The sequence below is a fragment of the Pelmatolapia mariae genome, linkage group LG23 (assembly GCF_036321145.2).
Source record: "Pelmatolapia mariae isolate MD_Pm_ZW linkage group LG23, Pm_UMD_F_2, whole genome shotgun sequence".
Lineage (NCBI taxonomy): Eukaryota > Metazoa > Chordata > Actinopteri > Cichliformes > Cichlidae > Pelmatolapia > Pelmatolapia mariae.
This window is the reverse complement of record NC_086246.1, coordinates 45383772-45410553: the sequence shown is the minus strand read 5'-3', so window position 1 is coordinate 45410553 and position 26782 is coordinate 45383772. Positions and strand designations below refer to the sequence as shown.

The window sequence follows — 26782 nt, the reverse complement described above, 5'->3', positions numbered from 1 at the left end:
TTTCTCCTCCTCCCCCCCGAGGAAACTGAAACGCGCGCGCACAGCGGATGCCGGGTGCGCACTGACGGTTTGCGGTGAGTTTCTCTGTCAGTGAGCCTGCGCGGCTCGATGAGTGACACCAGGAGGAGGAAGACAGACAGACAGTTATCGTGGCTCAAACTCGACCTGGATGGCACCCAGCTCCCGCTGAGCTCGAGCGGCAGAGCACCCAAGTGGCGAGTCGGGGGGTGGGTGGGGGGGCTGTACGTGAAGCTTAAAGAAGTCGGGATGGACGGCAAAGGCACCCTGAAGATGTTCAGGAAGAAACGGGAACTAATCAAGACACCGTCTATCTCGAAGAAGAGTCGAGCAGGAAGCCCTGGGCCACAGAGCAGCGCCCCGTCTGTGAGTAGCGCATCACTTCTGGTTTCTGCTGCTGATGTTTAACTGTGTGTGTCAGATGACCATCATCTGGAGTGGACAAGTTTCTGAGAGGGCTCATTACCAGGGGTGCTTTTGTTTGTGTGTGTGTTTGTGTGAGGCTCTGTAAGTTTTGTTTGGTCTTTTTTGGGGGGGGGATCTTTTCTGCTGCTGTAGCTGGTGCGATCAGGGGTGTGAAAACTGTCCTCTGGCAGAAACCAGTCATTATAATGCAGTGTCACAGAGCTGAGTGCTGAGATGGGTACCTGACTGTAAGCTGACTCATATCTGGTTATGTGGCGCATAGGAAGTATGTCTCCTGTGGGTTTTTTGCGTGTGTGAGTGAGCAAATGAGTGAATCCGTTTTGAGAATTTGTGATTACAATGGGGACAAAAGTCTAGAAGGCAAGGAGCATGCTGAAACGTGGTGGCAAAAATAGTTACAACCCTTACTCTACAAGTCAGAGAGTTAAAAAAGCTGAGTCGAAAGGCAAGGACAGACTGGACATACTGCCCAACAAGCACAACGTATGGCTGAAACAGGTACGTTTGTCGTGTACGCACAAGTCTCCAATATGAACAGAAAATATGCACTGATGCTTTTTTTTTTTTTTTTTTGGTTTCCTGTAAAGTATTTAAAATTTTCGGGCTGCTTTTGTTTGGTTGAGATGCAATTGTCGAGCCCTAAATCTACAGGCCGCTGACTTTAGTTGAAGTTTTCTGTTGAGTACCAACAGGCCAAAAAAAATAGAAACTTCTCCGTGAGTTGTGCGTTTTTGTTTATTTATTTTATTTTTTTCTAGGTGATGTATAAAGTTATTTGACTTTCTGCTGAGTTTGCCACACCCGTTAACAGCTTGGAGTCAGGAAGTATTGCACAACGCAGCGCAGGATCTTGTGAAAGTCTGCATATGATTGTTTACTAATAACAACAGTGCTGCCGGCCCCAGAGGCAAAGAAAAGTCACCTTGTTAGCCGTAATGCTGAAAGGGACGAGCCACATTGCAGTCTTGACCTTCTCTGTTTTCCTGTCCTCTCTCAGCTCTCCATTCTCCAGGAGCAGCCTCGCAGAGATGCAGTCGACATCACACTCTTCTGTTCCCCCTCATCTTCCTCCTCCTCGTCTTCGACACTTACTCCAACTTCCGCCGGGCTCCAGGATCCCTCTGCGTCCTGCCCGGGCACCCCGAGCACTCAGCACAATAAATTGGGAATGATGCAGGGGGTGGGCTGCCCGTCTCCTGTGGCCACTCTCAAGAGACCGACCGCACTGAGCCGACACGCCAGCGCTGCAGGTCTGCTCCATCACTTAATTATAGTCTTGCTCCTGCTTGCTGAGCGTGGCCCATCACAAACAGAATCTGGTCAAAACACCATTTATGATCTGTAACTGAAACATTTATGTGGCGTTATCACCTTTTAAACATTTAACGTGAGTGAAGTTGAAAAGTTTGAGATTATCGACTTGGATTTCAAAGCCTAGAAGCTGTGAAACTGAGGAGTTCTTTAACTAGTGATTGCTCTTTAAATAGATTTCTCACACTGTTAAATGCAAGAAGGAAAATCTTGACCAGAAATTGCCATTCTACAACTTCTGACCAAGACCGAGCCCCCCCCCCCCCCCCCCAAAAAAATGCTCTAATGTAAAGGAATAGTTAAATGTTTTGGGTAGATGCGAAGGGCCCCCTCTAATGTCACACTGTAAATGTAATTCCACTGGGACTAGTGAGCATATAAGCTTGAAACTGTTGCACATTTGCAGAAAACCAAATGATACAGATTCCTACGTTTTTTTTTTTAAATTTCATTACAGTTTGATTGTATTCTCTAAAATCTTGAATCATTCCATTATTATTATTATTATTATTATTATTATTATTATTATTATTCTTTTTTGTGATAATTCATTAAGATGTTTCAGTAATAATTTAAATTCTCTCATGAAGACTAAATGCGTGTTTGTTGAGTGATATTTCTGTCTCCTCAGGGTTCCCGCTCCAGTCGTGGGTTTTCACTAGAGGTCAGGGAAAAGGGGCTATAACCCCGACGACTCCATCTGACAGTCCAGAGAGCGCGGCCATCGAGGTGGAGGACATCCCGGCCCTGCTGAGGGATGTCGCGCGTTTTGCGGAGGCTGTGGAGAAACTGAAGGATGTTGTTCTGGCTGAGGGTGAGAGCTGTGACAGGTTTAAGCTTTGTCTTGTACATCTCCAACACAAACCTGCGTGAGAAGCCCCCAAATACATCCTGTCAGACAGGCTTTTGTTTGGTCTTGTTTGCAGCTGCAGTCTTCCCCGCCAAACTCTGACTTACAGAAACATGTTTGGTTGCATGTGCTGTGTCTAGATTTGTTTTGAACAAAGCACTCTGGGAGTCCCTCAGAGCTGAGCATATTAAAAATATCACTTGTTTTCCCCACTGTCAGGGCAGCACACACATTTCTGTTGACACGAAGCCATGTAAGGTTTTGGTTAGTCGCCCTCCATTCAGTAGTTTTGGAGAAACAACAATACTGTTTGCACTGTCTCTTCCCTTTTGTGTCACTCCATTTTGACAAGCGCTTACACAGAGAGGACATGAGGGATCCAATCTTACATCCGCCGTGTTCAGCAACACATGTGCGTGGTGTGCAAGGGGGGAGGAGGAGTATGTTATGGGTGGAGCATCTCTGCACAAGCAAGCTTTACAAGAGGCTCTGAGCTTCCTCTCTCCAAATGAAGGCAGCGCGCTCACAAAGACAACCACATGCTTGTCTCCAGCAGGAAACCAGTTTTTTTTGTTTACTGCAGACATGTTCTTGTGCTCCACGTGCATGATGCAGTGAAGCTTTAAAAAAGGGCCATATCACAGGGGTTTTAATAAAACAAAGAAAACCCACCTGCTGAATGCTCAAACTGTGTTGTCTTCTCTAGTTTCTGTCTTGTTTTGGCTAGTTTAGCTCACTTGTCTTTTATCTGGCTCTGTTCTGTCATGTTCTCCACCCACAGAGAGCTTTCTAAACAGGAAGCCATGATGGATTGTCTCTGACAGAAAGGCCTCGTCCACACTTCCTCGTCTGATAGTCTGGCTGCGTTGCAGTGATGCGACACTGATCACTTTCAGAATCAAAAATACAATTGCGGTGTTGAGGTGCTCTTAATCTAAAGCAAAACCTCTTTTGACATTAAAAACTGTTCTCAGAAACTTCAAAAAGAACATTTGAGCCACAGGGAAAAAAAAATGTTGCAGAACACCACAGTTGGTTTGTAGTGTTGCAAAACAATAGAAGGGACCACATCCTCTCTGGCACTGTGTTTAGGTCACTCTGTTCTTGTAGTGTGCTGCTGCTAGTCTGATACTCTGACACACATTTCAAGACGAGGGTGATGGACCAGCTGCCCTCTGCTCTCCTCCGCCAGCGTGATTAGATGACGCGATGGAAGAATGCGAGGTTGCAACATTAAAGGGTTGACAAAACTGGTGTGTGGAGGAAAGGAGGCTAGAAATGTGTCACCAGTGACATTAAAGCTGACAATGTTTATCTGGAGCTGACCTGTCTGACACTTGCCCTATTATCAGTGTCCTTATGGTTGGTTTCCAACTGTCAGTCTCCATCTGCTGTTCCCCTGGGAAGAAAGACTTGGAGACTTTCAGGAATGTTATTTCAGGGAAGAGCTAATGTATCAATAGCACTCAGTTTCTTGCTAGCCTTGCTCTAGCCAAACTTTTTTAAAAATTCCACCTGTAAGCACCTACATTTCTTTAATGAACACAGACTTGGCTATGTGAGGATTAAAATCAGCAAGTTCTTAGTGTTTCTTGCGGAAAGGAAGCAAAGATTCTGTTTAAACTGTACCTCTGGTGGTGCCACAAACCAGCAATTTCACAACGATTGCAGCTGCCTTTGCCAGAGAGAATGCAACGCACAAAATAAAGTCAGCAAAATGTTCACGTTCATAGTGCATCAAGAACGAGACAAGTTGCTGCGCGCCAGCACCGATTTTACACAGTAGATAGCTTATTGTTGGCAAGTCAACACATCCTAAACCTCAAGCGTGATCTTTTTTTGAAGCTTGTTCCGCTGTTTTTCCTCTTGGTTCTTGTTTCACCTACCACGACTCTATCTCACCCAGGTAAGGAGAGTCAGCGGCCCGTGGCCCACGAGTGTTTAGGGGAGGTGCTTCGGATTTTGCGCCAGGTCATCAACACTTATCCTCTGCTCAACACCGTCGAGATCCTCACTGCTGCCGGCAAACTCATATCCAAGGTCAAAGGTAGACAGACTCTTCTGTTTTTTAGATGCATGTCTTTGAAAATCTCGATGTAAATCTGAGTTTTACAATGACGGTAAAACCCAGCATCACTCTGTAACTACTCTTGACCACGACTGAAACCTGAACACATGTACGATTTTCCAGGTTTCCACTATGAGTCTTCTAACGAGGCTGATAAAAAGGACTTTGAGAAGGCAATTGAAACCATTGCTGTCGCTTTTAGTAGCAAGTAAGTATCTAAACCAGCTTTTTATTAATATATAAAAGTAAAACGCTGTCAAAAGCTGCTTCTGTTGCTTATCAGTAGCTTCTAAGAATGTATTTCCGTGGCAGTGAAGCCCTAGTGGTGTCCAGTAGGCCATTGTTCACACACAGGCAGTTCAGGTGTTGTGTAATTGTAGATATTAATACGAACAAAGTAGTCTGCTGTTGGGAATGAGAGAGAGAGAGAAGTGCAGTGATGGTGACACATTTGCATGAGACAAAGCTGAAAACAGGAAGTGGGTTTTCTTCTACCGTATGACACAAAACCAAAAGTAGAAAATGCTGTTGACTACCTGCCTGCTAAATGAACAGATTGCAGACCAAAGAGATAATACATCGTGGGAACACTCGGTTGATTTGAGCTACCTGAGAATAGTTGAGATCAAAGGAACTGGCCTTTAAATTTGCTTTTGTTTTCCTGTAACTTTTTGTATTTTTTTTGTTCTAATAGTAATGTAAAATGAATATATATATTTTTTTTAATGGCAAAGGAAAAATACTAAAAGCTGAAGTATAATTGTGGCGTATTGTACCAGGATTTTATCGCATGCCTGTCTGTGCCATTTCAGGGTTTACACAACTGTCAAACAGCTTCAGGAGGAAGTGAGCTGGCAGAGACAGTTGAAATCTGCCATATGAGTCTGTTTCCTCATTCTCTTCTCTAGCCTTCCTCTGTATGACTCGATTTCTGACATGAATGCAAAGACGGAAAAATCTAGTGTTGTTGTTTGGCCTGCATTTCAGCACACAGGATGGTTGCAAGAAAATAAAAATGACTGCTACCAAATTACATGATTTTGGGGGGAGTGAAGGAAAGCTGGTAGACTAACAAAAACTGGCACGAAACTTGCTTATCACTTTCAATCTGCAGTGTACCTGTGGAGGTTTCGTAGAAGGCCTGGCCCTCTTCCTCTCTACTGCTTTCTCTTTTGAAATCCATTTTACGCTTTTTCTCTCTCTGCAATTCAACAAAGATTTTACGTTTGTGTGAAGGAGGCTCTGTGTTTCTCTTTAGTGTGTCTGAACTGCTGATGGGAGAGGTGGACAGCAGCACGTTGCTCTCCTTGCTGCCTACAGAGAAGAGCAGAGTGAGTTTGTCACCTATATTTCACACGTGCCAACCAAAAAGAAAAGTTACTTAATGTGGTGGTTATGCAAAAAGCTCCTTGATTAAATTAAACGTCACTGCCCACAAAATGATTCCCACCCCCAAATTTCTGCTGAGTGTAAGGGGGGGGGAAAAAAAAAGACAAATATCCTCCAATTCTAGCGAGTAAAGCTTCGTGTTTATGCCGTTTTAGTCCATGGAGAACTTGTACACTGGTTCTGGCCATGGAGGAGATGGTGGACATTACAGGAGCGACCTGCAGGACATGGGTAAGCATAAAGGCCCTGTACAGCTTTTGCTTTCAGTTAATCACAGGTGCTGCTTTGCATAACAGTGTAACCTCCTCCTTTCCATTCATCTCATTTGACTCCATATGTAAACGTTATAGTGGACATTTTCCTGTTTTCTATATTTTGATGTGACGGTGCATACTTTCAAACCGCCAACGTCACTGTAGTAATCTTAATGTTATTCCTGTATTCATGTGAGAGATTTTATTTCATGTATAGTAGGTCTCCCCCTGCTGATGAATATCCTGCAGTGCTCAGATGTTGTCGCAGTTAGTTTGTTGGAAAGCCACAATCACAGGGAAAGTTTTTAGCAGAGAGAAATTACAGATTTAAGTACTGACCACAGCAAAAGACACTAAAAATAAGCTTCCAAATCAAACCCACTCGCATACCCGATGCAAACAATCGTCCTGTTTTCTATCGTATCAACATACGTTTCCTGCACAGTGACCTGTGTTGGTGTGTTGATGTGTAGGTAGAGCTGAGGAAGTGGATGTCATCCTACAGCACAGCGAGGGAGGAGTGGACTCTGCTCTGCTCTACGCCAAAACCATTTCCAAGTACATGAAGGACCTGATGTGCTACGTGGAAAAGAGAACTTCACTTGGTTAGTGGGAGTGACGAAACTAATGAAACTATGTGAGAGTGATTGTAGAAAGTCAGACCAACTATCAACTATGATTTCAGACACTAAACTAGACTTGAGCTTCTTGTCACTGACATGTTTTGGGGGTTTTTTTGTTTTGTTTTGTTTTGTTTTTTGAGTCAGAAGTGACTATTTTTAGATGAGAGTACAATGTAGCAGGTTATCAGTGAACTGATGAGCTTACTCAAACTTGTATGGGGAAAATCCACCCATTTAGCTGTCACATGGGAGGAAATTGGTTTTAAAAAAACACTACAGACTGGAGACAGTTATTTCTTATGTACATTTGGGGGGTTTTTAACCCGGGAGTCCGTGAGGATTGAGGCATCTTTGAAGACAGCTTCAAGTGGCCATTCAAGTTTATTCTATCTTATTAAAAAAATAGTGAATTCTTTGGGGTGATTAAATTTTTATTAGTGCACGTTGTCCTAGAAGTTGCTCAAGCTTTTGACCATAATTTTAATAGTCTCTGTTTTTGTTTTGTCTTCCCCAGAGACCGAGTTCTCCAAAGGCCTCCAGAGATTATACCAGTCTTCCAAACACAGTATTACACATGTAAACCCCATTCACTTTCACCTCTAAAGATTAAAAAACATGAGCTGTAATTCCTTTATTGTTCAAGTCATCGTCATCTTTTTGCTTGCTCTCTTCCTCTAGCCCCACATGCCCCTTTTCTCCATCTACTCTCTGGCTCTGGAGCAGGATCAGGAGCAGAGTGTGGGCCTGCAGCAGGCCAACAACACCCTGCACAACCAAACCTTCATTCAGGTACATTTCTGAGTTATTGGTTACTATTCTACTAAATGAAGCACAAACCACATTGGTGGTGAGTCACTTGCAATTTCTCACCTCTCATATTTAATGTGTATCCTGCAGCCTCTGATGCAGCGTAAACAGGAGCATGAAAAGAGACGTAAGGAGATCAAGGAACACTGGATTCGAGCTAAAAGAAAATTGGTATGGCCTTATGATATTTTATTAATCAACAGCCCTGCTTTATCCTTTTACTGTGACAAGAAAATCAGGCAATAACTGAGAATACCACAAACCATTTTATTTATTTATTTTTTGTTTTGTTCCTCCTCGTTTAGATGGAGTGTGAGGCAAACCTGCGGAAGGCCAAGCAAGCCTACATAGCACGCTGCGAGGAGTACGACAAGGCTAAAACTGCAGCCTGCCGAGCTGAAGAGGAGGGAGGGGGATCCACAGCGAAGTCTGTGGAGAAGAAGAAACGAGTGGAAGAAGAGGCTCGCAACAAGGTTCTTCTCGATAACTTTGTTTTGCTGATGTTGTTTTGTCTCTGCAGGAAGAAAGACGATTAAATTTTAGTTGCATAAAACTTAGATCAGCTGAAAACCTTTGGTCACAACTCTGACCGTCACATGAGCCAAAGATGTTGTGTGAGGACACAAAGAAGGAAATAGTTTATCTGATACTTGCTAGTTTAGGCTGAGTGAACAGTTCTAGCGTTACATAGGGCTTGTGAAAACCACTGCTGGATTTTTAGATCTTTCCCACTATTGGATGAATTCATGATTTTTAAAAAATAGGTTAGAAAATGAAGAATTATGTACCTTCACTGCCCACCAGGGGGCCGCACCCGACGCTTCAAGAATAACTAAGCTTGCCCATTCTGTTCTTTCCCACTGTGTGAAATGTTTCATCAACACTTTTCTGTCTGAGAACTAATCTGGCAGATATAAACGGCAAAAGAAAAACCAAAAGTAAACTGAAACTGTTTGTGTGTGTGTGTGTGCGCGCACAGGCAGATGAGGCGGAGGCCACCTACAAGACTTGCATAGCAGACGCCGCCACTCAGCAGCAGGAGCTTGAGCACACGAAGGTCACAGTGCTGAGGCAGCTGCAGGACATCATCAAACAGAGTGATCAGACCATTCGCTCGGTGAGAACAAAGGCCACACAAGCCATCGCGTCCCGCCAAGAAGAAAAGCTACAAATGCTCACCATCTAATCTTTTCACTTCCAGGCGACCATCTCCTACTACCAGCTCATGCACATGCAGACAGTAGCCCTGCCTGTGCACTACCAGACTCTGTGCGAGAGCAGCAAGCTGTACGACCCCGGCCAGCAGTACGCCGCTCACGTGCGAGACCTGCAGCTGCCAGAGCAGCCGACCATCCAGTACGCGTTTGAGTCCTACTCCCCCTCCAACTCATCATCGCAGTAAGAACTTCAAACGCATCCTCATTTAGTTTCTCAATGAAACCGTTCATATGCAGCTCAGGATGGGGGTTGTTACAGTTTGGGGGCCACATATGCCTACAGCAGAGAGAATTTAGCAAGGATCCACTCATATCTGATTACTCGTTCCTAAATGTATTCTCTCTTTAACCAAATATCTTCACAGACTTGACGCAATGTATCAAAACCACATTGTTTCTGTTTCCCAAATATAACCTGGGTTAGACTATTTTAGGAGTTGATTGACTACATACAACAATAGAATACTCTATATACAGTGTTATACCACTGATGCTGTAATTTGTACTAAAATGCCATATCACACCTGCTACACACAACCCTGTAGCCAGGCGTAGGACTAGACTCTCTACATGCATATCTCTACACACCACTGCACATGCACTTAATAACAAAATAATGCGTTTCAATAATATACCTCAATTACTGTTGTTGTTGTTGTTTTTTGACTGTTCAATGTCTCCACACCTTTTTAATTTTCATTTTTATTTATTTATTTTTTTTATAATACTTTTTAATTTTTGAATTTTCAGTTTAGTTTTATTCACTTATCTGGTTGGGAATTGCAATAAACATGTCACTGCATGTTGTAATGTGTATGATTGTGTATGTGACAAATGAAATTTGAATAAAAGAAACCCACTTTTAATGCATTTGCAATCTGAAAATCCCAAATTGTTGCAGCCATGGTCACAGACCGAGGAATGACAGCTTCAACACAGACACGCAAACGAGTCAAACAGACAGTCCTGCCATCAGCGTGGAGACGACAGCTGGAGACAGCCGAGAGTCAGAAGTCCAGCGCAAGAGTAAGTGCATCTGATGCCTGCCGCTGCTAAAGATTTTACAGAAATCTTAACAATTCCTCAGACTTGTGACCTGTTACTAAGCTGATGTCTGTAGTTAACAGAATTGGCAATGTAAAAATGTGACTGGCTCATGTTATTGTCCCTTTTGTTATCACAGGACAGGGGCACAAGTCATGGGGCTCAACAGTGAGCGATGACAGCGTTGTAGGAGATGGAGGCCTGGATTCTCCAACTGCCAGCACAAGTGAGTGTAGACACGTCTTTTGTTAGAGTTTCACACTAATCCGTACCAAAAACCTGCTCCAGAGATGGCAGTATGCATTATAAACGCTCTCAAACTCACTTATTTTAGGTGACATCGCTAAGATTGTTCGGACTTCATCGACTGGAACGATGTCGTCCAATGAGGATGCAGATGAAAAAGATGGAAATGTGTCCTCATTTGAAACTCCAAGTAAGATTTTCAGATTATACATGTTAAACCTGGCTATCGGTTGAGTTTGGATTTTGCGGAGTGTGTGATGGAGGTTATTCTGTGCAGATATTAACGGCATGGATCCAGACGTGGTGGTGTCCACCGGACCTTTCCGTAATATCGGCCTGTCTAAAGCAGCCCTGACCCACCGACTGAGGAAGCTTCGGACTCCTTCCAAGTGCCGCGAATGTGACAGCTACGTTTATTTCCAGGGAGCTGAGTGCGAGGAGGTGAGTTCTTCATCACTTCACCAGGCTAACATGTTTTGAGGCTCACGCTCTGAGTTGCACACTGAAACTTACACTTAAAGCCTTCCAGCTGTGGTTAGATCAGCTCAGTGTGTTGCTGATGCATGCTACATTTTAATGATAGTAGTGAGCATATGCATAAATGAGTCTGTATTTTAAAAAAAACAACAATTACAGGCGATAAAATCTAAATAAAAGTGTTGATTAAACTAATCTAGTGGCGATTTTCCACAGGCAAAATGTCAAAGTAAAATATTTTGTATTCTTAAAATAATTAACTTTTTATGTTGAACCCCACAAAATAGCAAATGGTCTGAGAAAAATGCATAAGTGCTTAGATAAATATGTTCAGTGTGGATACTTGTAAATTACAGTATGTAATGATAAACACTAAAAATGAACATTTCAGACTTTCTGTAAGGATGGACTTCCCTGAGAAGTAAAGCCAATGTGGAAATTGCATTGTTTCTAATGGTTGGAGGGGGAAGTGCAAAAAAACTGTGTAAAATGGACCTCAGCTGTCAGTCCACACCTTGCTCGTCCCTTCTGGTTGGAAAATTTAGCAAAGTTCAATATGCCCATCGCAAGACTTTATTAAAAAGAAGGTGATGTAACTGTTACAATCTTGTATGTTTATAGCACTAATAAGGAACTAAGTAGCATAAACTGTAAAGCATGACTCAAAGCAAATGAGGGGAGAAAAAAATTTTCCTAAGAAAGAATTTTTTATTTTTTTTTTAAATTAGTTGAAAGAAGCTACAACAGATGGTACCGTTTCTGTTTTTAGGACAGGAAACTGGAATTTCCACAATGTTCCAAGAAAACATCAAGAACTGCAAACAAAGAGACAATAAAACCACAACAAACAACTGTAACAGGACTATGTAATGATAGAGAAATTTCATCTTTATACCATTTTTTTCCCACCATCTTTTCTATTGAATCGGGGGTTCTCCTTCCAATAGGCGTAATAAATTCAGTGAAAATACCTTTTTTTAAAAAAATATATATATATATATATATATTTTAAACCTTGTAGTAAGGCAATTGTGATGCCACTGTGTCACCCCTTATTAATGCCCAAGTAATCTAATTTTATTTCATCAGGTGATATTTTTTAAATTTTATTTATTTGTGCACACTCTTTTATTAACCAAGCATGTGTACACATACAAGAAATGTGACTCTGGTTGTTTCTTTGTTCTAAGTGTACATAACAGAGTAGACAACAGTCATTACTGACAATAACAGCACATATAGCATATTTGTGGTGCAATGGTGCAGATGTTGGAATAATTAAGGGATGGAACGTGTGTGTGTGTGCGTGCGTGCGTATACATGAGGATTGACTATAAATACATATAGACATGTACAACATTCAGCTGGCTGTCACGTGGCTGTCACTTGCTGATAATTGAGATTCACAGCAAGATTAACCGTACTCATTTGAATACTGTTGATTGTAACAAGCAGCCTTACTTTGCATTGCAAATGTGAAACACCTGTAGTTCAGTTTTTGACAGTGAAATTGAACATAGGTTCGGTAGAGGTTCCCAAAAAGTTGATTCTGTTCATCTAGACATCGAGTTTTCAGTGGGAGAAACATTTTGTATGACTAAAACTACGCATTATGCATAGTTTATTTATGTTACCTACACTATTGAAATTGCACATTACACCTTTTGTAATCGTTTATTTTTTTTGTTTTTTTTTTAACGTTCTTCCTAATTAGATGTCACAAGTTTTTCTACCTAGTCACAAGTTACAGCTGTTCCCAGGCTACGATGGTTAAGATGATAGTCATCATGTTAACTGTTTTCTCAGTGTTTCCTGGCGTGCCACAAGCGCTGTCTGGAAACTCTGGCGATCCAGTGTGGTCATAAGAAGCTGCAGGGCCGTCTGCAGCTGTTTGGCAGAGATTTCACTCAGGTAGCCAGCTGTGCCAGTGACGGTATTCCCTTCATCATCACCAAGTGCATCTCTGAGATCGAGAGACGGGCACTGAAGATGAAGGTGAGAAAAAGCACGTATGCTGTGTTTTGAAGGGGTGGTCGATTTCTGATTGTTTGCCTTTGAACCGTTGGGTTTAAATCTCCTTTCTCCTCTTTTCAGGGCATCTACAGGGTGAATGGAGTGAAGACCCGTGTGGAGAAACTGTGTCAGGCCTTTGAGAATGGAAAAGAGCTGGTCGAGTTGTCTCAGTGTTCGCCACATGACATAAGCAACGTGCTCAAGCTTTACCTCAGACAGGTAACTGAGGTTACACTGATGTGTAGCAGCTAGTAAAGACTGAACCTGAAGCTCAAGTCAATCATTATATGTTTGCTGTTTCTAATTGACCGTTTTGTTTTTCCTTTACCCCCAGCTGCCTGAGCCCATCATGCCTTTCCATCTGTACAACAAGCTGATGGGTTTGGCAAAGGAGAGTCTGCATAATGAAGGAGACACACCGGAGGGGGAGGACTCCGAGTCGAGCAGCACTCACCCGGCAGTGAGCAGGGGGCCAGAGCTGGTGGATCTGGGCCCAGACACAGACCCAGAGGTCCTGGTCCTGGTGGACAGTCTGAGGGAACTTTTAAAGGAGCTGCCCAAGCCCAACATCGCCACGCTGCGCTACATCGTTCGCCACCTTCGAAGGTGAGTTAGTCATGCAAGTCATATTAATTTTTTCTTTTCTTTTTTTTTTTAAAGCAAAGATTCTGTTAACCTCACCATCCTTTCTTGCTCCATCTTTCTCATTCCAGGATCGCAGAGCTGGAAGAAGATAACAAGATGAGCCCCAGCAACCTGGGCATCGTGTTTGGGCCCTCTCTGATGCGGCCCCGTCCAACCGGGGCTACGATATCCCTGTCCTCTTTGGTTGATTATCCCCATCAGGCTCGCATTGTGGAGGCCTTCATAGTCTTCTACTCTTCCATCTTCCAGTCCAAAACTTCTCAGACCCACAAAACCTCCCGTGCTGCCTCCACGCAGCAGGTAGGACTCCAGTACACGGTGCACATTAGTATTTACTTACTGCTGAGCCTTTTTGTGAGACATTTTTAGAAATTAAATACCACTGCACAAAATATTAGCTCTGTTTTTACACATACTCTAAAGCATTGGAACAGGAAACCTGCTTTAACAAAGTCTAAAGAGTTAAAGGTTGCAAACAGCCCGGTATTAACGAGCAATACCAAAACTGGTCATAATCAGTCTGGCTAATAGAGACACCCGATTTGCATTTTTCTGTTGATTGAAAATAAATTCATGTTGTGAAGCTGTTACACTGTCCCTCCTGGTTTCAGGAAAATGTTACACAAGACAAAATGGCGAGCCCTGTTGATGCAGAAGAGGATGTGAGCAGAGAGGAGCAGGCTAAACCCGAGGTTGACAAGACAGAGGAGGGATGTGGTGAGTTTTAAAGGCCAAGTTGTGTAATTTTATAGTAAATGATTTGCTTTTGAAAATGTCATATACATTTATCACTTATTTATCTGCATTCAGGAAGCTCTTTGGGGTCATTGGGCTCCAGTGAGCAGCTCCCAGACTCTGACTCTGAGCTGGACGAGAGGCACTCCCACAGCCTTACGAAGCAGGAGAGCGTGAGCATAGACGATGACCAGCTGAGCTACAGGGACAGTTTGGACCTGTCCAGTCAGTCTGCAATCCACATTGAGCCTGAACAAGATCTGGATCAGGATCAGGAAAACCCAGAGGGAGAAGAACCCCCCGCTTTGCCAGACAGCGGCCCCCCAGAAGAAGGTGCTGGAGAAGAGCAGGATCTGAGTGCTTCTCTGGCCGAGCTCAACGTGAATCAGTCCAACAATAACAACAATTACCACCCGTGCTCCCCCACACTGAGCCTGTCGGGCCTTCCACTGGCACGTCTCTGTGGAAAGAAATTACCACTGACGAGAAATCGAGACAGCGAGCCAGAGTTCGTCTAATATTGTCAATCGTGTCTGTTCGTCTTTAAATTTGAAGTTAATGAAAGCCTAACGGTCTGCCGTGTAAATAGGTCAAATTAAATTTTAAACTGTAGATGTATGTTACTGTACTAATCTTTGCTGCCAGTGAAACCTCTGCACGCTTGCTGCTCTTGGGATTACTGGCATTTCAAGATATTTGATTTGTTTGTATTTTAAAGCGTTTGTTTTGTTTTTTTTTTTCTCTCGTCTGCTCTCACACCGTGAGGAAGGGTAAGCTGCATCAGAATGTGTGAGGCGTGCAAACTTTTCAAGCAGATTCCACTGCTGGTTATTTCAGCTCGAAAATTGAAATACATGTAAACATTCTTATAAATGTTGCCTTTTGTGTCTTATGTCAGTTTTAATAAAGGTTCTTGTTTTAAATTTGTAGTTTTTGATTTTTGGCATTTTGTGCAAATTACCAAGAGGGAGAAATTAAACCAAATGAGCACAGTTGCAACCTATTTCCTAGTATGGGGAACATGGTGGGGAATAGGCTGTCTTTAATGTATTCATTTTGTCACTCCTGGCCCTCCATGGGGCGAGGGCACTGGAGGAAGTGTTGAATACAGTAGGCGGTAACCTCTGAGGCTCAGTTAGCAGAGACTGGTATCAAAAGTAGGTCTACGATAGCAGCAGCAGCAACAAGAGTAACATGGCATTCAAGAGGAAAAAAAAGGTAAGCAAGCATCTTAATCACACATAAATGGAAAACGGCACATTTCAATTTTGAATCATTTATTTTACAAAATCAGTAATTCAAGTCAAAGATACAAGCAGGGTGATAATTCAACAATGAATAGCCAAAGGTGTCGTGCTGAGATTCCTTCACTGGTCCTTAAACGTTGATCAGGGAGAATGACTAGAAAACAGAACAAAGAAAATTCACAGCATTATTCAAGTTTATTTTGAATGTTTAGACCGGAGATGCACAGAAAGCATTTGAATTGTGTGTTTGTATGTTTTGGTTTAATACTTCCTCATTCTCAGAAAACACACAAAACTCAAGAACATTAAAACTTCAGCAGCTGCTACGCACTTTTTATCGCTTAGTTTCTTTTTCAGCTGTTATGTAAAAAGAGACACATACCTGTCATTGGACCAGTCTGTATGTGATGTACCGCCCAGCTGTTTCACTGGGTCTGATGATCTTCACTACCTGGAACAGCAGATACAAAATGGCAGCTTTTTTTTTTTTTTGATTGTCACAGCGCTGTCTCTATCGTTGTGATGAAAAAAAGTGATAAAAATAGTGCTGTCTCATCCTTAATGAATGAATCGCTCTCATGCTTTTAAAAGAAGACATATTGTTTTTGTGTTTGCATAAAGGGATCATTCAAATAATTTAAAACCCCAAATGTCAAAGCGGTTTCATGTTGATCACGAGTCTCGCAGGTTTCAGAACAAACCCCACACATAGTTTCAAAACATTTCTTGCAAAAAGTAAAACCTAATAACTTTTTTTCATCTCTTTAGTCACATTTTCTTGCATTCTGTCAGTTATAATAGTTTCTAAGATTTCTTACCTGTCCTCTTTTCAAGCCAAAGTAACGAGCCACAGGGTCCCCGGCCTGAATCCTTGGCAGCTGGCTTTCTTTTAATTTACTGAGGTAATATTGTTAAGGGCAACGAGTGTACAAACCTCAACGCTTCTAAACTAATTTACTGTCATGCAGTGCAAAGTGCAAGGATACTATCTTGCCAGAAGTTCAGTCACTTCCTCTTTTGTCATGACGATGTGCTCTGGTACAAGCTGAAAGATAGGAGAGAAATGCAAATAAAGAAATGTACAACACGCTGCAGGCTTACTTGAAAATAAAGATTTTAATGTAGAGGACAGTATGATGCTTACCTCGTGCTCTGTGATGTTAATCAGCAGCTCCTGTTGTAGAAACTGCTCCAGTATATATTTGGGTGCCATGTCAACTAGAGACTGTGAGGGATTTGTATATTTACAATCACTGCAGCATCCATTTCAAGAGACATACCGTTCCCTTTTTATCACGTTTGCATTAAACTGATGTTTACCTGTTTTGCTGAGGGTGTCATGCCCATCTGAACAACAATGATTGCCCGTGTGATGTTCTCCTCTTGCATCCTCTGACAGTACATCTTAATTGTCTTGATACCAACTTTGGGCTCCTCTGAAAAGAAATTGAAAAAAAAGGAGATTTTATGAAATTATATACCTACAAGTGACATACAAACATAAACAAACATGCTCATAAACATACATATTTTTACACATGTAAATTAGTGCAGGTGTCATTAAACAGCTTTACTGCTAATCCCTTCAAAGTCTTCTCTTTATGAAGCGCTGCACGATTCCCAGCACTCCTGTTATTCTGATCAATTATTGGAGTGTGTTAAAATTTCCCCATTAGGTGAGAAAACATTAAGTTATGTGTCAAACTGACTCAAACGTCATGTGGAGAGTCATTCCTAAATTTGGTTTACAAATTAGAGATGAAACAGCCCTCTTCAATGATAGAACCTGCACAGAGCACAATCATTGCTCCTCACCTGACTTACTTCTCAGATTTGGCTCTCTGTGACTTTGGTCTCTTCCCCAAGTGAAAAATTAAGTTGAGGCATTGATGCTTTTGAGGAGGAGATCTGTTGTGCTGGACTGAACTTTAAAAGTCTTTAAAAGACTTCAAGTTATTTTAAAGTGCTGGACTTGTGATGAACTTGTACTCAATGGAACTCTTAATATGTTCGATGCAAGTGAAGAGAGTAAACTGAATATAAATAAATAAATAAATAAAACCATCGGAGCAACAATAAAAACTTTAGGACTGGCCAACTCAGAAACACCACAACGCCTTAGAGAATAAAAGCGACAATTAAAGTGATATGATATTAGACTAATTTCCATGGAAATGAGTGGATGTAAATACAGAGGATTTACAACAAGCTGTGAACCACTGGTTACACTTAAAAACATAAGGCTATAATTCTCAAACATAGGTCAGAAATACTTTTGTAAAACCTTTAATTAAATCTGAAAGTCTGCACTTCGATCACACCCTGACCTACTTTTAAAACCACTAAAGAGTTGTGGAGAAGCAAAACTACAACTATATTATTCTCCAAGTACCTATGGACTTAATTGTTGGTCTGGCAAACAAAACAAAATAAATAAAGCCCCCACCCCCCAAAAAAATTATCAAAAAAATGTCTTTATTGCAGTTTGGTGGGTTTCTTTTGTTGGAATGAGAAAAGCTCTTTAGGCAGCACAGATTTTACAGTTTTCAAGGACAAAAAAACAAACAAGGTGTGGTTTTGGCTTTTTTAAGGACTGGACTCATGACAAACTATAATATTAGAAATACGCCTACCGGGAAAGAAAACAAACATCTGGTCTGTGGGATCATCATTGTGTGCCACCAGGACGGTGAGATCTGTACGTCGGGGACGCCCCTCACTGGGCTTGTCTCCAAACTGACTCTTGAACTCTTCCAGTGTCTGGTCCAACTCATCCTGTGTCACCAGATATCCTCTATCATGGCAGAGCTGTGGGTGTAAAGGAAAATATTAAAAAGGCAAATTAAAAACAAACTAACAAAAAATCTAACCTAGAAGTTTTGAGAAGACTGTGGGTTTTTCTCATGACATAAGGTAAAACAGGCCCTCAGGGCAGCCAATGCTAGGAAGGCCATTGGCCTGGATGAGATCTTACCCGGCCTTCAACCCAGATCAGTATGCATACAGAGACAACAGATCTACGGAAGATGCCAGATCTTCATGATCATAAAATCTGCTGACGACACAACTGTTTTGGGACTAATGTCAAATGGGAACGAGGTCGCCTATAGAGATGAAGTGCAGAGCCTGTTATTACAACCTCTCCACGAACATTAAAAAAAACAAAGGAAATCATCACTGGTTTCAGGCAACAGAGAGGGGCACTCAGACCACTGGAATTAGGGGGTGAGGAGGTAAAGAGAGTATCTTACTTTAACCTCCTAGAACCTGGCGTCCACATATGTGGACATCACATTTTGGGTTATTTAGACCTAAATACTCAATTTTGCTCTACAAGGGCCTGATATCCACTGACGAGGACATTATACTGCTACTGTTCTATCAAAATTTTAAACAAATATCCTCATATGTGGCTCTTATTTTTCTTAAAAACAAAAATAAAGTAAAAAAAAAAAAAAAATCTGGTAACTCTTTGTTTTTACATTCATTGGGCCCCAATCCGCCCAAATATCAAAGAGAAATTGAAAATGCATGTCGTGGAAGAGTTGGGGTCTTAGGAGGTTAAACTTCTGGGAATACCATCAATGAGGACTCTGAATGGACAACAAACACTGCTGCTATTATAAAAAAGGCACAACAGAGACTATTTCCTCAGAATACTGAAGAAGGCCCACCTGTCTGTGAATCTGTTTCTGTAAATCCATTAGTCTTTCTACCGCTGCAGCATCTTAGATCAAGTGAATGCTTTTCAGGGAGTTTATATGACATCCTGACAACAAATAGCAGTAGTCCAGCGTTAACTAGTTTTTCAGCACCACTATGAGACAGGATGTTTCTGATTTTAGAGATATTGCACACACGAAAGAAAGCAGTCCTTCGTGTTTGTTTAATATACACATTTAAGGACATATTCTGGACAAAAAAAAGACTAAGATTCATCACAGTGTCACTGGAGGCCAAGGCAATGCCATCCAGAGTAAGAATCTGTTTAGATACTGCATTTCTGAGACTTTTAGGGCAGAGTATAGTAACCTCACTTAAATTAGAGGTCATCCAGGTCAAATCATGCCAAGAAGGCAAATATATGTTCCTTTTTTAACTCCTAAAGAAATAAATTAAAGATCACCAACTGTGTGATGAAACTGTCACAACCCACGCCGACAATGTTCTCCTCATATGATGGAGACGAGGAGAAGAGGCTTCCAAAAACAACGCTATGATGATGTAGTTTAGAAACCCATCATGTTGCACTGAGACTGCTTTAAAATGACGGCTGACGTATGAGGAACAGATCCGCTTAGTATCTCAGGTGGGAGGGAATGAAATACAAAGAGAGGATGTACAAACTGAACTCGGAAAAGGGTTTATAAACCAAACCTCGATCTTTTCCGAAACGTTTCCAAAATTACATAAACAAACTGTGACCGAAAACTGAAAATACAATGCAACAAGCTAAAGGGGAAAATACTAAATACGCCTCTGACGCTCATTAGTACTGTCATTAAACTGTAATAATACCAGAACCGCGAATTATGAGCTCCACAGCAGCATCATTTTACTGTGCTTGGCCGGAATCGATGATGCTCTGCTCTCCTTGGCTATTCTAATGTGCTTAGTAAGTCAGTAAACAAGGCTACCTTCCTGAAGTGAGCCGCTGATTTCGAATCGCAAGTTAAAGAAAGCTAAATGCTAAGCTAATAACAAACAAACACACAAATGTAACCTACCTGCATGATTGTTTTGCGGATTTTCCAAAGCCTGTACGTTTCCTCCTCATCATCCATCTCGTCTCAAACCGTGTGTATACTCTAGATTTAATTTAAATTTATTATTCTTTAATAAACGTCCCACTCTTAGGCACAGCCATACACGACGCACGCTTTCGTCTTCCGATACAGGCTAGTGACGTAGGCTGGGCGCCTTGGGATGACGCACGGCAATCGAGGTTTTTTTTTTTTTTTGGTTTGTTTGTTTTTTGTTACAAAACTTTTACACATAACTAGTCTCCTACAGTTTGCCGAAGGGAAGATCTTTCACATAGAAAAGGGATTTATACTTTTGAACTTGAAGCCTTTGATAATAGACGAGCGCCATTTAACGGAACACTATAGTTCCATTATATTGTCATATTGGACTTTTGATGAAAAACAGAAACAACCTCCTTAGTTAATAATAATAATAATAATAATAATAATAATAATAATAATAATAATAATAGTGTCCCTTCGCCCTCCTCTGGTCTCTGAGGCCACCGCCCTCCGCTGTTTCACAACACGCTGCAGGGCGGAGTCTGCAGCTGAGGTTCACGGTGGTAAATTTGTCCTCATTTTAAAAGAAAATGAGGCCATTTTATGTTATTTTAGCAACTGGGGCTGTAGCGAGCTCTGGGGCACTACTGGCGATGGTGTTGTACTTTGTATTAACCACAACGGTAACGTAAACCTCAACCATTTGATCTGCATGCTTTTGAGTGATGTCTGTGATTTCCACTGTGTGTAACACAATTTCATCTAACACGCATTTTTTTTACTGCTGTAATAATATCGTTAATCCATTTTTCACGTAAACAACGATGGCTGTTACCTAAGATGCTCTGCGTGTTTGTGGTGGGCTTTGATTAACACACGTGACACGGACGGACGCCCACAAAGTTCGCAAATCCTTCCCTCCCTCTGCTTTTTCCCGCACAGTTAGACACATACCTTTCCACTGAATTTAGAGGGAGGAAAAACAAAAAGAAAAAAATACATTACGTATAAGTGCTGTTTGTGACACCGGATGTTTGTGCTCCCACTCTGGCTGCTGGTGTCAGCTGATAGGCTTATCATCAGGGACAGACAGAGAGGCACTTCTGGATCGACACAACACCCGGCCATGTTTTTTATTGTAGCTGATGTTTTATGATTAAAGAATAAAGGTTTGCTTTCAGCATCAGTTTATATTAGTGGTGGAGAAAAAGTGGAGAAAGAACAGAGTTCATCTTCTTCTTCTTATTATTATTATTATTATTACATTTTATTTGACTGTTATTATTCTCTGTTTTCAGTGTAATTATGAGTTAGCTTCCACATTGGATTTGCTACTTTCAGTTTAGTTTTCAAGAGTTTTGGTGTTTTACTCTTCATCAGGGCAAGATTTAGAAAAGCTAAAAGAGGAATTACAATTCAAGGCTAAACACTTAACCTCCTGGGACCTGGCGTCCACATATGGGGGCATCACATTTTGGGTTGTCTAGACCACAGTACTAAATTTTGCTCTTTCAGATGGCTTTCAAAGGAGCCATATTGCTCAAACGGGAACAGTTGTTCTTTCTCATTTTGTTTTTGTACTCAGGAAAAATGCTGCTGTGTTCAGACACCAAATAAAGAGTTTTGCACATCATTACTCAATTGTGACTTTATAGTGTTCTATAGAACACTATAAAGTCACAGTTGCAAAGAGAAATTAAAAATGCATGCCATGAAAGAGTTTGATCTTAGGAGGTTAATGAAACTTGTTTACTGAGGTCATGTAGACCTCCTGAGTTGTAATAAAGAAATGCACCCAAGCCTCATCAGTCCAAACTGACAAAAACTAAAACTTTATGACTACACACTATTTCTTAAATGAAACACTGTAGTTTAAATTTGATCAAGAGCTGGATTTCCTGCACACTTGCCTGGACAAAATAATCTTTACTACTGAAAATCAGAGGAAAATGTTGCTTCATCTCTTATTTTGTGGCGCAATGTTCTGCTTAGCTCTTCCACTCCAGCTCACAAAACATAATCGCCAGTTTTGTAACAATTCTGCTCTTGTTGTCTGAGATTATGATTATTTGGTAGAATGATTTTTTTTCCCAGCATAAAGTTTCAAGTATGCTTATAAACTTTGTGGTGGGAAAAAGCAGGCTCTCATGTAATGACATAGTTAGCATTGTTGAATGGGTGCATTTAAACCATAATCTTGTCTAAGCCTAATGCAAATGTGAAAATATCAGAACAAAGAAAAGAAGGTTTTTTTGCCAAACTCATTTCTTTTGAATGTTTTTGTCAAAGGTCTGTATGCTTAGCTCGTGTAGCCGTTTTGTAATGGCTCATGGACCATTGGACCCTTACAAAACAGGCAAGATAACTGTTTTCAACCCTTTTATTTCAAAATAGGCACATTAGTTGTTGTGTTTAATTGCTTTGGATTAACAGTACTGGCAATTATATTATATTACAAAATATTGAGACATTGATGCACAAAATAATTCTCCATAAAACTTGGTTTCTAATTTCATGCTAGAATATAAAGAGCTTGTGTAACATCTGCACAGTGACTCAAAGCAACCTGTGCTACACACGTAAACAGGTAAAACTCAGAAACTGTTATTCAATCGGGATAATCACTGTTACTGTTATTTTTTTTGTTGTTGTTGTAAAATGTATATTTTTGGTACTCTTTGCATACTGAGATAAAAAGCAGCTGTGATTGAAGCAGCTGGCTCTGATTCCTCTTCACATCTCCCATTCAAAATGTGAAATGTGTAATAATCTTAAAGCTGATTGATGTAAATTCAAAATTGTAAAATGTGTTTTTTCTCATTACAATAGAAAGAGAGAAATCCAGCCTTTTTAGGGTAATGTAGAAGTTTATATCTGCTGCAAATCACCAGTTTTTCACTCAGATACTAAACAATGCATAATGAGCTTTGGTTTTTCTTCTGACCGTTGCTCTTTGCTCTACACGGACTAAGTTGTGAACTGTGGACTGCAGCACACATGCTTTTCTGATCAGGCTTTACTGAATCAGCAGCACAGAGGGAGGTACTGGACAATCACAGCCTATCAGTTTAGTTAATGATCACCTGGTTTCCCTTTACAAAAGCACTGTAGAACATGAGTTTTCTCAGTACAGGGACAGAAGTTCAGCGGTGATACTTTTAGAGACCGAGGAGCTAAGTAGGGCAGCCATGCGCCTGATAGGGTGCACAGTGCTCCTCTCTGTCCTGCTGCCGGCTATGGTAAGAAACAACGGGATTAAGACTGAAACATTACTTTTGCGTTTGAGGGCTAACCTTTGCTTTTGCTTTTGCTCTCCTTAGATTTATGTTTATTTTCATGTTTTATTGGATGTATTGCTTTTTTTTAATTTTCATTACATTTTCTTTTTAAAATTAATTCTTCACATCTGATAGGCTGTTGAGTTTTGGAAATAACACAGTGTTCTAACTACTTATTGTTTTGGGTTTTTTTCCTTCCAAAACAGTCTACCCCATTAGAGGAATGGCAGAGGGCAACATCCATTTATAACTTTTCAGCAACGGATATCGATGGCAACGTGGTTTCCCTTGAAAAATACAGGTAAATTTCTCTGTCATTTTGTTAAAACCTCCGATTACAATTATAAACTTCTTATCACTAAACAAATGTGTGTGCACGTGTGTGTGTGTATTCAGGGGGAATGTTGTCATCATCACCAACGTAGCCTCTAAATGAGGTAAAACCCCAGTAAACTACTCTCAGTTTACTCAGTTGCACGCCAAGTACGCTGAGAGAGGTTTAAGCATCCTTGCCTTCCCTTCCAACCAGTTTGGGAACCAGGTATGTAAAACATTAGTTGTTTTTTTTTTATTGCAACATTTAATGAGATTTGTTTGTGTAAGTTATCAGTTATCCAGGTCATGGATAACTGGAGATCTGTAAAGACATTTCACCTCTCACCCGAGGTTACTTCAGGTCTAAAAACAAATGGTGGAAAGTCCCAGGTATTTACCCCTCATGGGGTTTTACCCTTAACCCCCAGTGATGGTAATGGCCTGCACCTTTATTTACACCATAGCTCACATGATCAATAGGGGGTCAATACCCTCAGAACCATCTCCAGTAATGACAGCCCCCATTAGGGGACTCCAGGTCTTGTTTTTAGACCTGAAGAAGCCTCTTGGATGAGACGGGAAATGTCCTCCAAACTTAAACAAGTTCCGTTGTCTTGTTTTTTCAAGCTCTCAAGATGGAGAAGATAGTGTTTTTATAAACACTAAAACCAAATATAAATGGAAAAACGAATTATAATAATGAGAGGCACTGCAAGTGAATGGGTAATTTAAAAATGTCCCCAGATGACTGGTTAAAGTTAGTTTTCATATTACTGTGTTTTTATGTTTTATGCAAATTAGGTGTTATCTCTTTAAATATGGAGACTTTATGGACTTGTACTTCTCCAGAACACAAATGTGATACATGTTACGGTTTTCACACATGCTTTTACTGTTTATTGTGCCATAAAGCAATCAATTTTTAACAGATGGACAATAACTTTTTTAATGTTTTACAGAAAAAAAGCATTAAAAAAAATTACCCCTCTGAAAAATCTTTGGAGTATAAATAGGAACATGACTGGAAGGCTTGATGGATGTTGGTGCTACCGGAGAATAGATTTGTACACAGTTTTGAAAAAATTTAGAGAAAATAAAATGTGAAAAATGTGTAAGTGAAATGTTAGGCAGCGTGAAACCTTTATAGTTTTTTGTATAAGTCTCCTAACATGTTTTTTTAAATATCTAAAGCATTCATAATTTCATTAAGTGTTTAATCATGTGCATAAATTGTAGTTGCATAAACACTGCAATGGATAATTTGGCAATTTTCTCACTACTAGTCTGAAACATGGCTTGTTTTGAAAGAAACTAGGCCAAGTTTTAAGATTATGTCAAATTCAAGAAGCTGCTGTTTTAAGTCGACTATTTTTCTTTTTTTAATTGAATGACATTTGGTGCCCAGTATATGTAATTTGTCATATGCAGGTCACTGAGAGCAGTTAGAGACTTTAATACTTTTAATACTATTTACTTTTAGGAGCCGGGCAATGAAACTCAAATCAAGCAGTTTGCAGACACGTTCCAGGCTCGGTTTGATATGTTCAGCAAGATCGAGGTGAATGGGCAAAACGCTCATCCTCTGTGGAAGTGGCTGAAGGAACAGCCTAACGGGAAGGGCTTGTTTGGAAAGTAAGTTGTGAATGAATTAATCTGGGTCACAGTCATATGGTCACAAAGTATCTTAAAAGCTTGTTTGGATCAGACATAATGCGTACAGTCATCTGTTTAAAATGTGTACAACTGAATTTGAACAATAATCAGTCATATCATTTAAATCAGTTATTGATTAACAGCATTTTTTATTCCAATGCTGACTGAATGAGAGCGATTAGTGGTTTTCTAACACATTTTTGTGTTTATTTCTGCAGTAGCATCAAGTGGAATTTCACTAAGGTACGTTTTTATTATGGTTTATTTTTAAAACATTTTTATGTCAACAGGGCTAAAATATTATAAAATATAAAACGCTGAATATTTGAAAAACAGTATAAAGGATCATTTTAGAGAGTATGGAACAATAAATGGAACAAGCTTTTATATGCAAAAAAATGTGTTATAATTATTCATTTATTTTCTTTTGTGTTTAGTTTTTGATCAATAGAGAGGGTCAGGTGGTGAAGAGATATGGACCCTTGGATGATCCAAGTGTACGTACAAAATCTTTGGTTATTCTGTCAGATGTTCATTGCTCATGTGTCTGTGTGATTATTGCTCACCCCGTGATGAGCTCTGCTGTGTTTTCACTAACAACAAGAGATGTTTGTAGTACGTGTAATTTTATCACCCCTGTGTATAGACATGCAGCTGAAGTCCATGCAACTCTCGCTTTCTTTCCAGGTGGTGGAAAAGGATCTTCCCAAATACCTTTAAACCTCTAAGAGATGCCTGAAACCATGCTTACTTACATCCACTTAATTTTGCGTTTCCAATGCTCTTTTTTCCCACATTTCTCTGCCTCTCCAAGCACCGGTGGATATAGTTTGAGTCCATCCCAGACCAGTGACGGTCTGTTCATCAACCTGCATCGCAGGCAGGGCAGACCTGATGTAAATGGCGTGCAAACCTGCTGGGAAGGCGACCGAGCTTATATTCATAGAGTTCTATGGAGAGAACGACAGGGAACCCATTAATAGAGCATCATTCAGCACCTTAATGTTGGGCATTGTTTTCATCATAAAATATACTAAGATTTGTTCCTGTTATATTTTTGTGTGTGACATTTATTGTCTGTGATTAAAGCAAAAGTGTTGGGGTTTTTATGGGGTTTTGAGGTGTTGGTACTGAGGAACAGATACATCTTGATCATTCATGCACAAGGATCTTTTCTTTTGTGTCACAGGAGCAAATAAAAAGGACTTCAGCTGAAAATGTATTCATTTCTTTGTCAGAAACTCTTTAAGAAGTGAGCACAAGAGCTTGAAATTGTTCAACACAGTGTTGTTCAGAAAGTGTGGACATAGCAGTTTACCCTATAGGGTGTCCTAAAAATAACAATGATGACATATAGAACAAATAAAGAACTCGGAAAATGTTGAATCTTGACAGTAGCCCGGATCATTAATTCCTTA

The 26782-nt window shown here is 40.6% G+C and overlaps 3 protein-coding genes across 5 annotated transcripts; 2 read left to right on the top strand and 1 right to left on the bottom strand.

Annotated features, from left to right (window-relative positions):
• The first annotated feature begins 237 nt into the window (after nt 1–237).
• arhgap45b (Rho GTPase activating protein 45b) lies at nt 238–15040 on the top strand. Of its 2 annotated transcripts, none has more exons than XM_063466983.1 (24): nt 238–384; nt 1442–1694; nt 2387–2569; nt 4512–4652; nt 4797–4881; nt 5932–6004; nt 6218–6293; nt 6790–6921; nt 7454–7515; nt 7618–7728; nt 7837–7917; nt 8052–8219; nt 8726–8863; nt 8948–9144; nt 9865–9989; nt 10147–10233; nt 10342–10443; nt 10531–10694; nt 12537–12725; nt 12825–12962; nt 13078–13349; nt 13457–13688; nt 14000–14105; nt 14199–15040. In XM_063466983.1, exons 1-24 carry the CDS (start codon nt 268–270, stop codon nt 14639–14641), a joined length of 3675 nt encoding a protein of 1224 aa, XP_063323053.1. In that variant the 5' UTR covers nt 238–267; the 3' UTR covers nt 14642–15040. The 2 variants fall into 2 exon arrangements, with proteins under 2 accessions (XP_063323053.1, XP_063323054.1); XM_063466984.1 differs by lacking the exon at nt 238–384 and adding an exon at nt 417–942.
• A 343-nt stretch (nt 15041–15383) lies between these two features.
• On the bottom strand, nt 15384–20287 carry polr2eb (RNA polymerase II, I and III subunit E, b). Its single transcript, XM_063466802.1, has 8 exons — nt 20098–20287; nt 18004–18178; nt 16691–16806; nt 16515–16595; nt 16357–16415; nt 16189–16267; nt 15753–15821; nt 15384–15524 (listed from the first exon to the last, which is right to left on the bottom strand). Exons 1-7 carry the CDS (start codon nt 20152–20154, stop codon nt 15756–15758), a joined length of 633 nt encoding a protein of 210 aa, XP_063322872.1. The 5' UTR covers nt 20155–20287; the 3' UTR covers nt 15384–15524; nt 15753–15755.
• Nucleotides 20288–20645: 358 nt separating this feature from the next.
• Nucleotides 20646–26750, top strand: gpx4a (glutathione peroxidase 4a). Of its 2 annotated transcripts, none has more exons than XM_063466123.1 (7): nt 20646–20801; nt 23603–23697; nt 23793–23937; nt 25192–25343; nt 25583–25607; nt 25802–25861; nt 26052–26750. In XM_063466123.1, exons 1-7 carry the CDS (start codon nt 20709–20711, stop codon nt 26082–26084), a joined length of 603 nt encoding a protein of 200 aa, XP_063322193.1. In that variant the 5' UTR covers nt 20646–20708; the 3' UTR covers nt 26085–26750. The 2 variants fall into 2 exon arrangements, with proteins under 2 accessions (XP_063322193.1, XP_063322194.1); XM_063466124.1 differs by lacking the exon at nt 20646–20801 and adding an exon at nt 23083–23357.
• Nucleotides 26751–26782: the final 32 nt, after the last annotated feature.